This window comes from Mus pahari, chromosome 3 (assembly GCF_900095145.1).
Source record: "Mus pahari chromosome 3, PAHARI_EIJ_v1.1, whole genome shotgun sequence".
Taxonomy (NCBI): domain Eukaryota; kingdom Metazoa; phylum Chordata; class Mammalia; order Rodentia; family Muridae; genus Mus; species Mus pahari.
The window spans coordinates 136,916,411-136,930,105 of record NC_034592.1 but is presented as its reverse complement, the minus strand read 5'-3'; the positions used below and the strand labels follow the sequence as shown (position 1 = coordinate 136,930,105).

General features: G+C 52.6%; 3 protein-coding genes across 3 annotated transcripts in view; 1 reads left to right on the top strand and 2 right to left on the bottom strand.

The window, feature by feature from the left end:
- Positions 1 to 11,521, top strand: part of Necab3 (N-terminal EF-hand calcium binding protein 3) — a 13,971-nt gene extending 2,450 nt beyond the window's left edge. The window contains exons 3-13 of the mRNA XM_021194525.2: positions 704 to 812; positions 1,532 to 1,557; positions 1,725 to 1,822; positions 8,361 to 8,524; positions 8,755 to 8,873; positions 9,035 to 9,114; positions 9,192 to 9,245; positions 9,572 to 9,684; positions 9,818 to 9,895; positions 10,579 to 10,670; positions 10,758 to 11,521. Coding sequence (XP_021050184.1) covers positions 704 to 812; positions 1,532 to 1,557; positions 1,725 to 1,822; positions 8,361 to 8,524; positions 8,755 to 8,873; positions 9,035 to 9,114; positions 9,192 to 9,245; positions 9,572 to 9,684; positions 9,818 to 9,895; positions 10,579 to 10,670; positions 10,758 to 10,786 — 962 coding nt within the window. The 3' untranslated portion in view covers positions 10,787 to 11,521. The remainder of the gene's footprint in view (positions 1 to 703; positions 813 to 1,531; positions 1,558 to 1,724; positions 1,823 to 8,360; positions 8,525 to 8,754; positions 8,874 to 9,034; positions 9,115 to 9,191; positions 9,246 to 9,571; positions 9,685 to 9,817; positions 9,896 to 10,578; positions 10,671 to 10,757) is intronic.
- Positions 3,027 to 4,509, bottom strand: Actl10 (actin like 10). Its single transcript, XM_021194524.1, has one exon. The coding sequence runs from the start codon at positions 4,124 to 4,126 to the stop codon at positions 3,122 to 3,124; it is 1,005 nt and encodes a 334-aa protein (XP_021050183.1). The 5' UTR covers positions 4,127 to 4,509; the 3' UTR covers positions 3,027 to 3,121.
- C3H20orf144 (chromosome 3 C20orf144 homolog) lies at positions 6,154 to 7,195 on the bottom strand. Its single transcript, XM_021194526.2, has 3 exons — positions 7,047 to 7,195; positions 6,725 to 6,784; positions 6,154 to 6,561 (listed from the first exon to the last, which is right to left on the bottom strand). The coding sequence occupies exons 1-3, from the start codon at positions 7,170 to 7,172 to the stop codon at positions 6,154 to 6,156; spliced, it is 594 nt and encodes a 197-aa protein (XP_021050185.1). The 5' UTR covers positions 7,173 to 7,195.
- Positions 11,522 to 13,695: the final 2,174 nt, after the last annotated feature.

Genomic DNA, 13,695 nt, shown 5'->3' with positions numbered 1-13,695 from the left:
GATTTCTGAGTTCGAGGCCAGCCTGGTCTACAGAGTGAGTTCCAGGACAGCCAGGGCTACACAGAGAAACCCCATCTTGGGAAAAAAAGAAAGAAACCCAACACCCTCCCCCAAAAGATAACTGCTCCTAATGTCTTCTGCTATAGAGGATCAGACCCTCCCCACTTTGTGTATCATTCAGACAGCAAATTCCGTTGCCTCGAGTCATCTTGTCCTTCCACTCTCTGCCTCTGCTTACACGCCCCCCTGAGGGGCGCCCACTCTCATCCCAGCCAGTCTGCTGCTTTGTAGAGTGGCTGGTGGGTCGGCTTCACGTGCTTCTCTGCGACTTCCTGGAAAGGTCCTGGGGTCAGAACATGGAGGTCTCTTCCACTCTGGGGCAAGATAGTTTCTGGGGCCGGGGACTGTGCCCTTAAGTCCTAAGCTGTGCTCTGATGTGTCCCAGCTGCTCTCTCACATTTCCATTTGGCAGACATTGAGTCCCTACCAAATGTATCCTGTACAAGGTGGGTCCTGCTTCTTTCAGCATATACTTCTTGGGGAACTCTGGTACTTTTGTTCCAAGCAGGGCTCCCACTGGAGTCAGAACCCTAGGCTATCTGGCTTAGTGATTCTGAATGCTGCTGGCCTCTGGGGAGCCTGGATAGGGGACAGGATGTATCTAGGACTTAATGATAGCAACACCACGCCTGTCTCTTCCCAGATGATGGTAAGCTCTCGTTTGAAGAATTCCAGAATTACTTTGCTGATGGCGTTCTCAGCTCTGCGGAGCTGCGGGAACTGTTCAGTGGCATCGACGATCATCTCACTGAGTGAGTTCAATAGAAGGGCCAGCTTGCTGTGGCAGAGCCCAGCCAGCTCATCCCAACCTACTGTGTCCCCTGCTGTCAGGTTCTTGCTGGAGGACAGGGGGTGGGGAAAGACAACAGGGCCCAGTGCCAACTTTGTCAACCCACCCACACCTTCTCCAGCTCCAGTCTTTTTGCTACACTGATTCCAGCTGGGACCCCAGAATAACCAGACTTGAGTCACCAACCATGCTCAGCCCTTCTATGCCCAAGCAGAGGATGTTTGAGGACAGCTGGGTTCTGCCTGCCTCTGCCTGTGGATGCAGATGCAGCAATCCACACTCTCTTGCTTCCCACATGTCCACATGTCCACATGCTCACATCTGGTTCACATGTATGCTCCTTCCCTGCTTCTTCACTTGGGGACACACACCATGAACATGTACAGCTACATCTGCCCTCCCTTCCCTTCCCTTCCCTTCCCTTCCCTTCCCTTCCCTTCCCTTCCCTTTCCCTCTTCCCCCCCCCCATCTCCTTAGTGTAAATTCTAGACTAGGTTGGCATTCAAGGCTTCAAGGACTTGGACTGACCCTCTGAAGGGCCTGTGATCCCTTCCCCAGCAGCCATGCCATGAGAGGCTCAGTAGAAGGGGCTGGCTTGCTGTGGCACAGCCAGGCATCTGTGTTTGGTTCTCCAGGCCCAGGTGCTAAGAGTCTCAAAGATGTTTTCTCTTTCCCCCACAGCAATTTAGAAACAGAGAAACTGTGTGGTGAGTAGGCCTGTGCTGGCTCTTGTGTCCCAGTCCCTGGGCGGGTGGGTGTGGTGAGGGATGCTTTATGGGGCTGGCCTCTTGGGATGGGAAGGTTGGGGCAGCTGAAGAATTCCGGGCTGAGGAGATGGTTTAGGCCAGAGCCCCTGGACCTCTTCTGCCTGCAGACTACTTCTCCACACACCTGGGCGTCTATCGGCCTGTGCTGGCTGCGCTGGAGTCTCTGAACCGTGCAGTGCTCACTGCCATGGACACTACAAAGCTGGTGAGTGCAGGGAAGGGTCGACAGGGAGCCTGAGGTGATAGGGTCCAGTGAGGCTATGGAGGTTTGTCCTGCTGTGGCTCAGGGATGTGGAAATGGAGGTTGGGTTCCAGTTCTGGCACTCCCACTTACTGAGTGCCATTTACTGTGGAGCCACCATCTTCTCTTCTGTAGCCAGGGTGGCTCACACCTGCACACTCAGCCTTCAGGAGGCAGAGGCAGGAGATTTGCTGCTAGTGTCAGGCCAGTCTGGCTAGAGTGTGACCCTGCTGGGGGGAGGAGGAGGCAGACATGTTATGTTTTGTTCTTTGCTCTGTTCCCTGTGCCCCAAGCAACATAGTAGGTTTTGCTGCCTATTATAATTGCTGGGGGCTGTCAAACCAGAGCCCCATAGGTACAGGCTGGGACATAGATGAGTTCATACGTGTCCACAGGTACATGGAGACAATGAGGCAGGGCCTAACCTCAGAACATGTGAGACGATAGGTGTGTATATGCCTAGTTTGTTAGCCTGTGCTACAACCTGTGTAGACAAATGGTGACAGCCACTGCTCCAGACCCGAAAGTGACCAAAAACAAAAACAAAAACAAAAGCAACCCTCCTTTTATGCGTTAAGAACCATCTTTGCCAAGAACAGGTAGTTTATACTTTTTTTCCTCTGGGTATTTCTGGCTGTTCTGGAACTTGCTCTGCAGACCAGGCTGGCCTCAAACACAGAGATCCATGGACCTCTGCCCCCTGAGTGCTGGGATTTTCATGCTACCACTGCCTGAAGGCAGCTTAAGCCTGAGACTGGGCAATAGAGTGAGATCCTGTCTCCAAAAAACAGAAAAAGGTCTCCTCTTAGGGGTGACAGGCCTGGGGTTTTACCTGAATGGACTTTTTTTGATACTGAGGATAGACCCCAAGGCCTTGCACCTGCTAGGTATGCACTACACGCCTGCCTTCTGACCCCACTTTCTACAGAAAAAGGAAAAAATGAGACCTTCAGGGGTCACCTGAGCACAGAGCTAGGGACAGGATTTCTAGATCCCTCATGTAAGAGATTTTTCAAGTATTGTTCTTTAAGTTTGGCCCTGCTGAACTGGCATTCTCTAAACTGGTTTGGGTATTCAAATTGAAAGCAAAAGGAGGGTCAGGGTTAGCTCAGAGAGGGAAAAGGGCAGCCCATCCGCATATGATAACCCTGCCAGCTGTGACCGTCAATCTGTTTATCTGGTTCTCCATGCTAGGACAGAGGTGCAGCCTCTGTTCCTGAAGTCCCCCCTGGTGGCACCATCCGTTCTTGTTCAATATAAAACTCAATCGAACACGTCTCGCACCAGCAAAGGGCCGTGTTCCTGGTACATGGCCCGAGTCATCCAGCGGCACTGAAAGGAGTTCAAGGAGGCCATCATGGATCCTCCAGTCCACACAGCTGTGTCCCGCCCGGGATGAGCCACCAGACAGGGCTGCAGGGCCGGATACCCGTGCCTCCGGCACTGTGCCTCCAGCTCCAGGTTCATGCGCTCCACAAAGCCAGGGAAAAGGGTGGAGCCGCCAGCTAGCACCACCGTATTGGCCAGCCGTGTCCGCAGTGTTGTGGGTATCTTTTGCAGTGCTTGGAAGGCCAGCGTGGGCAGTCCTGGCTCAGGGTGGCCTAGGAGACTTGGCTGGAAGATGGGTTCAGGGCAGCGGAAGCGCTCGCTGCCGAGGCGCACGTAGCAGCCATTGCCCAGGCAAAAACAGGCCCTCTGGTGGCGGGCAGGGTCACAGATATCACCCTGGAAATCTAGCGACACATAGCAGCAGCGCTTCTTGAGCTGTGTAACGGTCTTGCGGGACAGGCCCTGCAGCTGAAGATCTGGGCATGCTGCCACCAGCAGATCTCGAAAGTAGCGCGACAGGGTGCTGCCTGCCACATTCAGACGGAAGGTAGCCTTGTGCCATGAGTGACCCGCGTAGACGGGTGTGGCGTGGCACACTCCCGCGCCTGCCTCCACAGCCAGCCCACTGAAAGCTCCAATGGAGCAGAGTGCCAGCAGCGCTGTGCTGGCCATGTGGCACGCAGGCACTGTTAGGGCCTCAAACAGCAGCTCAGCCACTTTCTCTCTGCCTTTGGGTGGGGCTGATGGCGAGTCGCTCACCAGCACAGGCCACTGCTCGGGGTGGACCTGCAGGCCTCCCACCATTAGGCGCTCCCACAGTCCTTCTAGTGCGTCCCAGTCCACCACTACTCCATGCTTGATAGGGTGTGCACGGGCCACGCCGCCTGCCAGCTCGCAACCTGGTGCTCCTGGCAGCACAGGCCGGTCCCAACTGGGCATCAGACTCGAGCTCTTCAGCACAACGCGCGGCTTCAATTCCCCAGCGAAGCCTGCCTTGGTGAAGCCCGAGCCTTGGTCCACTACCACAGCAACGTGGTCCAATGAAGGCAGCCTGTGGGCGCGGCGAGTCCGGTGCACCGACGACGCCACCTTCAGGGCTCAGTGTGCCCCGAAGCCCTATGGGCCTTCAGGGCGGATAACTAGCCCTCTCAGTTCTGAGCTCCGTCTCTGGCTATAAGGCTCCGCCTCTTAAGAGTAGGGGTTCCTTTTTGTGGCACTACCTCAAAAGTAGTGTCACTGTTAGTCAAGATTTGATTCCTCCTTAGGGTCCCAGAGTCCCAGCCTTCCTAGGCAGCTCTCTCTGCACGGCACCTAGCTTGGCTAGAGTTACCTGGATGTAGCGGTGGGAAGGAATTTAGATTGGGCTCATTATGACCTCAGTCTTGCAGGCACCCCCTCCTCCACCCCTTGCGTGGGCTGATGGCAGTAGCTATTTGGGAGCCCATGTTAAGGGTCTGTCTGGAGTATTTATGTGCTCGGGCTAGATGTCCAGCACTTTAACTTTTGGTTCTAAAGACAAACTATAGATGTACAGGTACTTTCCTTGTGTGACAGCCGCACTAGGTCTGGCCTGACCCCTTCAGCTCTGAAGCTTACATAGCAACCCTAAGCAAGTCCAAGTCTCTTCCGGTGGTGTTTCTAACTCCTATAGTAATGAGCCCCGCCTCCTGGATAGACCATGTTGGTTGCAAATAGAAGACTCAGATGCATTTAAGCTAAAATAAGGATCTTATTACAGAGATGCTGGATATTTTCTGGATCACAGGGGCAAAATAGGTCTTAGGAACAGGATCTGACCATATAGTTATAACTGGGAAGGTCTCTTAAAGTTCCCAATTACAGTTGTAGGGGAGATCGAGCCAGCTTGAGCCAAACATGCATGTGCTGATAACATATGACAGGGCAATTAGCTCTCAAGTAGGGAGACCCATGCTGTGTATGGGTCACACATTTTCCAGCACTACTCCAGCCTGTGGATAGTAACACAAGTGCATCCTTAGTTGCATAGCTTACGGTTCTAGTGAGCTGAGACATCCTGCCGTCTCTAGCACCAGGGGAAGCATTCTCAGTGTGTAGAAGACTCAATTTGTGTTTTCTTAAGCAATGTGTGGTACTGAATTCGAGATACTCCTACCCCATCCTCTTGAGTGCCGGTATTGTCAGTAGTCTGGTCTGGAGCTGAGTGTGGGATCCAAGAAAGCCAGCACTGGCTTCTGTTCAGAGCATGCTGCTTCTCTTAGGAATAAGAGTGACATCGGAGACCATTGGTGCTGTGTCAGTATGGAAGAGCAGAGGGCGAGCACTGACGGCAGTGGGGACCGGCAGCTGGGTGTGCATACACTAATTTTAGCCTTGGCCTTTGGAGGGGTAGCAGAGAGACTAAGGATTATGTATGAGCAGGGGAAACTGATTTGCCACACACAGATTAGTGGTTTGGAAGAAGCTTTTGGCTATAAATGGTAGAAGATGGAACTGGTACCTCTGGAGGAAGGTGCTTTGACTAAGGGACCCTAACATTTGGGGGAGCTGAGTGCCAGGCTGTAGGCTTTAACTAAAGGTTCAAGCCCCTTTTCTTGTGTGCCAAAAGCAGACTCTGAGGTCCCAGCGCCACCATGGCTGACACCCTGGGATGATGGTAGTGAGCCTGAAACCCTTCCTCTGCCTAAAGAGGGACTCTTGGAGACCTCAAACCTTTGTCTGAAACAAGTTCTTCCTAGCGCTGCCAGGTAGTTTGCTCAAGTCCACCTAAAGTCTACGGATCTGGCATGAGCTGACCTTTGTGCTACGAAAAATAAGTTAAAGGCAGCCCTAGCTCCAAGTCGTGGTGGTGGCTGTGTTAACTCCTACTCGCTCGGGGCCTCAGTTTTGACCCTGGGACGGAAGGCAAGCACAGAAGAGGCAGACACCTGGGTTGCTATATGCTCTTTATTGAGCAGAGTTCTGGCGCTAGGGGTCGTGCCAGACACTCAGGGCCGCGGGCGAGGACAGCGGCGCCGCTTGCGCGGCTGCTCCTCGCGGGGGTCGCCTTCACCGCAGGCCTCGCGTTGGGTCAGCAGGTGTGCGTACAGCGGCTGCCAGCACTGCCGGGCCTTGGCCCCGCCCCCCGGCCTGCCTCCCACTTGACGCCCATCCTCCTGCAGCCGAGCGTCCAGCTGCAGCAGCAGCACCAGGATCCTTTTCATCTCCCGCGCGCGTGCGCCTTCACGCCTGTCCACGCCGTCGCCGGCCCCACGTAGCATAGGCGCCACCGCTGGGAAGCACGTTGGGGCGCCGAGCGGGTCCTCAGTTGGCCGCACGGGCCGTACAAATGGGCCCGCCGCTGCCTCGGCCAGCTGCTGCCGCTTGTCCAGCGGGAAAAGCAGCACGATCTTGGTCTGGGGATGGGCCGGTGTGAAGGGAAGAACACACCCTCGCGGGGCCTGAGACTGACTTCTTCCGTGCCCGACCCAACCTCCCGAGCCCCACTGTGCCCCGCACCCCGGGACCCTGCCTCCCCACAGGAACCCATTGACCACCCTAAGCCGAATCACTGCATACTTTCCCAGCCTTGATGCGTGGGTTCTCACCCACCCGGGCAGGGTCAGGAGCCTCTTGCCACTGAAAGAAAGGGAAAGTGGCATGTTGCAAGGCTGTGGGCTGGAGAGCAGGAGTAAAGGATATTTCAGATCTGCGGTCCCATAGACACTACACCTGATCCCTGGTTGAGAGAGCACCCTTCCCCCTCTCCCCACAGCCATTGCTTCTAGAATCCCTATACTACTACCTATATGGGCTCCAGGGATCCTGCTCCCTCTAGAGAGACTCTCTAACCCCTCATGTCCCTGGCACCCAGCGTCCCTTCCAGCCTCTCCATACTCACACTTGGCTTCTTCCGCTTGAGGTGGCTGAAGAACTGCTTGTGACGGGCTTTGTCCATGTCAGGTGGCCTGTCCTTGTTGGCCTGATTGGGTGCTTTGGTCCTCTTGTGGGAACTGCTGTTTCCCATGATAGGACTGACGGTCACTAGAGGCCACTGCCCATGCTGCCTCAGCCCTGCCCTCTAACTAGGGGGCCCCAGTTTGACCCCGCCCATCAGGGTAACTGTATTGTGAGCTCACAAGTGACCTCACCACATCAAAACTCTGCTCCTCCCCTGTAACTCCCAGGAGAATCTGGCCACTGCTCAGTGTCTATGACCTCTTCTGGTCTTAGCTTCCCAGCTGCAAACAGGGCTAGTGCTTTAACTAAGCAATGCTTATAAGGTGCTTAAGGGTGAGTAGAGGGGGATTTCTATGGCTTTGATCTGAATCCTGGCCTGCCACTAATTTGCGCTTAACCTTGGCTAAGATTCAACCTCTCAAGGCCCCAGATACAAAATGGAGTCAATTATGGTTACTAAAAATTGTTAAGATGGTTAAACAAAATTCTTGGGATGAGTCTGGTATGAGGAGGTTGGTTCTGCTTTAGGTTTGGTTGCAAACAGCAGAAAATCGATCTAATACCTCCAAAGGAAAACTACCAAAAAGATGTCATAGAAACAGAACCCACAGACTTAGGGCAGGACTTGGGCTCTATCCCGTTTGTTATAAGCATGGTCCAGAAGCTACCATCTGAGTTGAGCCAAGGCAGATCATACACCAAAACTGAAACCCATTAAGGCCAGTTTTACACATGGTACAAGTGATGTGTGATATGACCCCTTACTGGCCTAACTTTGCTTGTTCTTTCATTATTCCATTCAACAATCCATTTAACAAACATTTACTGCAGAAATTTTGTGGGAAGCTACATATAGAAGATAACTATGAGAGGCCTCACTAGCTGTTGCAGAAGCAAGCATGAGCCTTAAGTTTGAAGAGGATTTGAGATCCCGGAAAACCCAGTATGCCAGCAGGGTATGATCCCTGTGAATCAGCCTCATATCTGCGAGGATGAACAAAGCCCATCTGGACTGGGAAAGGGGGCCTTAGAAGCTGGGCAGAGTGGTTCCCATCTTTAATTCATTCTAGCACTGGGGAGGCATATACAGGAGGATCCCAATTCAAGGCAAGCCTGGGCTAGAAATTAAGACCCTGTCTGGAGACAAAGATGAGAAGTGGGTGGTAACTAGCTTGTGCTGGCCTGCATGCTCTGTCCACTTCCACTGCTGATCTCATGAGCCAGGTAAGCTCCCTCTTATCTTGCCCTGCCCTAGGAGTATGAACAGGCCTCCAAGGTGGACCAGTTTGTCACACGATTCTTGCTGCGGGAGACTGTGAATCAGCTACAAGCCCTGCAGATCTCCCTGGAGGGAGCAGCAGACACCCTGGAGGCACAGGCCCGCAGCCAGCGGGATGTGAGGGTGCTGCTGAGCTGCGGGTATGTGGGTGCCTGTTGTCCCTGAATTCCAAACTCCTCAGAATCCTGTTCCATCCAGCCTTCTGGAGGCCACATTCCTGGGATCATGAGCTGCTGAGAGAAGGGGTTGTGGGCTGGGCTTCGAAGACCCAAGAGACCTGTTTTGCCCCACCTAAGTCTGGTCCTGTGCTGAAATCCCAGTCCTTGACCCTATGGGTCTGGGGACACTGGACTAACCTTCTACTTTCTAGGTTGGATGAAGAAACTATCAAAGCGCAGAGTAGGTCCTGTGGCAGCCGGAGGGCAGGACGCAGAGCCCTAAGGAGCATCAGTTGGTCACCATCCTGGTCTCCTAGATCCTCTGATACAGGTGCGCCTATGGCAGGGTAGGACCTGGATTCCTGCATAGGGCCAGGAAAGACGTGGCATCTCCTATTCTCTCAGGGCTTTGCTCTGCCAATGTTCCCAGTTCACCCTGAGCGGCCTCCCTTCAGGGGTCCATGGCTGATGTCCTCCTGGTCCCTCTGCCAGGGCGGAGTTCAGAGGCTGAGCTGCAGTGGCGGCTACAAGTCAACCGCCTCCAGGAGCTCATAGACCAGCTTGAGTGCAAGGTGAGAGGCTGGGTGGCCAGTGCTTGCCCACGCCAATACATACTAGAGGCTCAGTCTATGTTCTGTGTCCCTTGCAGGCACCCCGGCTGGAACCCACGCATGAAGAGGGCCTTACTAAGGGGCTTGACTCGGTGAGCTTGGGAAGGAGTACTCAAGATCTGTGTACCCAGATCTGGTAGGCAGGTGCTAGGTTTTGGTTCTTGTTCTATGGCTACCTTAGGTTTTCTGTTCTCTTATTTGTGAAAGTCAGGCCTGAGGTAGGAATGGAAGCTGGAAGGCACAGTGGGAGGTAGTACAGCAGAGGGTCGGTCAGTGGCTTGGAGGATGGAGTCAGATGCTGGGAGGTCTTGTTGGCTGTGGGGACTTGATCCCACAGGGGGCAGATCTGGACCACATTAGGAAGACTGGATTATACCCTGAGCTTGGCTTGCCCCCTGACTAGCTGCTTTCTTGCCAGCACATCCTCGTGGCGCAGAGGCAAGTGCAGGTGGCAGAGGATGCCCTGCAGGATTTTCATCGTGCTCTGTGCTGCTATATGAATTTCACAGGGGCCCAAAGCCATTGTCTGCAGTGAGTCTCTGGAGAGCCAGGGGGATGGGTGAGTGGGTGGGAGCAGAGAGGGATGGTTGGATGGGTACCCTGGGCAGGTAGGCAGTGGTGGTCACAGCTGTGGTCCAGCCTGGCTACCTCTTTGGTTCTGCAGTGTGTCTGCCCAGAAGATGCTGGACAATGCTGCTTTCACCTTGTATGAGTTCTGGAAGGATGAAGCCTCCTGGAGAAGGTGAGTGGTGGGTGGTCTAACATCTGACATTGATGGGGTTCTGGAGCGCATCAGACCAGGTTCAAGCCCTGCTCTCCTAATCACTGGCTGTGTGATAACTAACCAAACACATCTGGGTCCCAGATTAGATGATGTATAAGGAATAAATGCAAGTTAGGTATTGAATGCATGCTGGTTATGTCAACCCTGAAGGCAGAGGCTCAGACCACAAGGCCAATCTGGGCCTCATTGCAAATTGAGTAAAGCTCTGTCTCCAAAAACAAAAACAAAACCAATATCCCAAAAACCAACCCACCAAAAACCAATAATAAAATAATACAAACAATAATAAAACAAACAATAATAAAAGTTGGCCATGGCTGCACCAGCCTATGATCCCAGCACTTGAGGCAGAGGCAGGAGGATCAATGATTCAAGGCTAGCTTGAGCTAGACCCTATAACAAGACTCTGTCTAACACAAACCCTCCAAACTCAATACAATACAGATGTATAGTGTGCCCCCTGCGCTAGGGGTCTTATAGTCCTGGCAGTAGCCGGGTGATGGAGGTACCTTGTTCCCAGTTAGGCTACAAGCAGTACTGAAGGGTTGGCCTTGAGTCCAGGAGCTGGACTAGTGTGAATGACCCAGAGCACTGATCTTAGAGCAGATGACTCAGCCTCTGTCTGTCCCATGGCCTCCCAGGCACCAGCAATCACCCTGCAGCAAGGCCTTCCAGCGTACCCTCATCGATCACCTGCAGGCCCCGGACACTCTCACCACTGTGTTCTTCCCAGGTGCGCATACTCCTGTGCTCCACACAGCTCTGGGACCCAAGAGGGGAGCCCCCCTTATCTCCTGACTCCCCAACCTCTCATCCACAGCCTCCTGGTGGATTATGAATAATAACTGAGTCAGTTCTGCTTAAGTTGGTGACTGCAGCCCTGCCTATCATTCTGGAGCCCTCTGCACTAGTCGACTCTACACTAAAATCATGGAACCTGCCTGTTCCCAGGCTAAAGGCCTGGTCAGCTGGTAGAGGGTCTCAGCCCAGGGATCAGGAGCTAGGCCATTTGCTTGCTTTATTTATTTTTCTGTTTGTAGATTCCAAGCACCTGGGCTTCTGCCTGATTCAGGAAACCGAGATTCTGGTTCCCCTTTCCTCTACCTTGCTGTGTGACCCAGGCAGATCCCTTACCTCTCTGGCTGCCTAGGAGAGTCCTGCTTTCTGCTTGCTGCTTTGGGGTTAAGTTTCTGTTCTTCCTCAACCAGTGGCAGAACCAGGGCTGATGCTCAGGGACACCCCCCCCCCCCCAAACCCTGGAACCTTGACCCTTGAGGCTAGGCCAACTCAGTCTATAGTGTAGAGACCCATGGGGTCAGCTCTAAAATTTCTACCATCAGTGGTTGTGCCAGAGACCTCTGGAAGATCCTGGGTCGGTTTGCATGTCATTTGCATATCATTTGCATGTCTTATCCCACCCATTCTCAGGGCACTAAGGGAAGCCCCAAGACAACCTTGCAGTGTAGCAATAATTTGGGCTTAGAGTTGCCTGCTGCCCCCTCCCCCAATAGATCTCTGAACCCCAGCCTGGGCCTTGAGCACAGAGGCAATAAAGTCGGTAGTCACCTGTGGTGGTCTCTCTCTGTCTCTATCTTTAGAGCTGCAGTTGGTTCCCAGCCGAGCTGCCACACTGGCAGGAGCGTCATCATTCACTCAGCTAAGGCCGAACCTCCCCAAGCCCCTCCTTCCAGAGCCCTGTCTGGAAAAGAGGAATGATTTGGCCTAGGCTCAGCTTCTCCCTACACAGCCTTCTCGGCGTTTCAAAGCGCTTGTTTGGCTGGATTCCTTGGGGGGACCTGTCCCATGCAGAGCCTGTCAGGCTGGCCTGTCCTCTCCACTGTCTAATAGCATATTCAAGAGTCTTACCAGCCACAGTAGGTCAGAGGGGCTTCTCTAGGACAAGACTGAGGAGTAGCCCAAGGTAACACCTGAAGTGGTACTCTATAGGGCGGTGCGTGGTATCACAAAAGCATGGAATGGATGTCACTTGTCTCCAATGTAGGTATCCCAAGCTCGGAGTGGCAGGGAATACTCAATCCAGTCAACCAATGGAAGCCAAACAAGATGGATACTGAGACCAGGGGAAAGAAAGAAGACTGGGGGTGCAGCCAGGAAGGCAGGGTTCTTAAAAGAGCTTCATTCTGGAAGCTACAATAGGTTTTAAGCCAAGGCTGGTAGCCAGGGTCTGAGTCCTGCTTCATTCATGTTCTGTGTCTGATTGCCAGATCCTTGCTGGGTGCTGGGGTGTGGCCAGAAAAGCAGCTCTGCTGGCAGGAATGCAGACTGGCCTTTTCTGTGCTTCTCTCCAGGGGCCTCGAGAGGCCTGGACGCCTTGGGCCAGCGTCCTAAATCCAGCTGGCTCTAGAATGTGCAGCCAGTATCTGTTCCTGTTCACATGGGCCCTTGGAGAGATCTGTCACTCATACCCACACTGTGGTTTCAGTGTGTGGGGCCAGAGGACAACTCAGGTATGGTTCCTTGGGAACTGGTTTAGTTTTGTTTTTTGTTTTTTTTTTTTAAGATTTATTTATTTCATTTATATGAGTACACTGTAGCTGTCTTCAGACACACCAGAAGAGGGCATCAGATCCCATTACAGATGGTTGTGAGCCACCATGTGGTTGCTGGTATTTGAACTCAGGACCTCTGGAAAAGCAGTCAGTGCTCTTAACTGCTGAGCCACCTCTCCAACCCCCTAGTTTTTGTTTTTAAGACAATGTCTCTTAATAACCTAGAACTTTTGAGGCTTTGCTGGTGGGCTACTGAATAAGCCCTAGGGATCTGTCTGTCTCTACTTCCCTAGTACTGAGAACATAACCTTATCTGGCTTTTAAAGAGGGTAGGTTCTGGGGACTGAACTCAGGTCTTCTTCGTCTTTGTCTTCTTTTAATCTATTTATTTTATATATATGACTGTATTGTAGCTGTCCTCAGACACACCAGAGGAGGGCATCGGATCCCATTACAGATGGTTGTGAGCCACCATGTGGTTGCTGGGAATTGAACTCAGGACCTCTGGAAGAGCAGTTGGTGTTCTTAACCACTGAGCCATCTCTCCCAGCCTGAACTCAGGTCTTCTTAAAAGCTGTACTGACTGAGCTTTCTCACCAGCCTCTTGCTTTGTTCTTGAGACAAGATCTTACTGTGTAGCCCAGGTTGGCCTGGAAGGTATTTTCCTGCCTCCACATCTGGTCCCAACTGATACCTTAAAGATGCTTAAAACCTCAGCCAGCTCCTCTCAAGGAGTGTATCTTTAATCTGATGTCTCAGGATGTTTTATGTTCAGCAAGAGTTAACTTTAAAAATTTTTGTTTTTATTTTTGAAACAAAGTCCCCAGCTAGGCCTTGAATTTACTGAGCTCTTCCTACCTCCGATTCCTAAGTGCTGAGACATAGGCTTATAGGTAGAGCTGGTCTTCAAGTTTGTTTTTAGACAGGGTCTCACTGTGTAGCTTGAACTCAAGAGATCTACCTGCCTCTGCCTCCCAAGTGTCAGAATTATTTTCATTTTATTCTTTTCACGTACTGGGGATTGAGTCCAGGGGCTCTCATGCCACATAAGTGCTGTGCTACTGAGCCACAGCTTCAGACTTTCCATTTTCTTAGTTTTGAGACTGTAAAACTTGGGTGATCCTCCTGCCTCACTACACATGGCCATGCCCGACTTCTGCTTTAACTTTCAGTTACGTAGCCTGGCGTGGTGGCACACGCCTTTAATCCCAGCACTCGGGAGGCAGAGGCAGGCGGATTTCTGAGTTC

Bases quoted from the DNA above. Each gene is read 5' to 3' on its own strand.
- Actl10 (XM_021194524.1), bottom strand. From the start codon at position 4,126: ATGCCCAGTTGGGACCGGCCTGTGCTGCCAGGAGCACCAGGTTGCGAG.
- C3H20orf144 (XM_021194526.2), bottom strand. From the start codon at position 7,172: ATGGGAAACAGCAGTTCCCACAAGAGGACCAAAGCACCCAATCAGGCC. The intron at 6,785-7,046 runs GTGAGTATGGAG...CCTTTCTTTCAG, and splicing joins TCAAGCGGAAGAAGCCAAGT to TGGCAAGAGGCTCCTGACCC. The intron at 6,562-6,724 runs GTATGCAGTGAT...GCCCATCCCCAG, and splicing joins CACGCATCAAGGCTGGGAAA to ACCAAGATCGTGCTGCTTTT.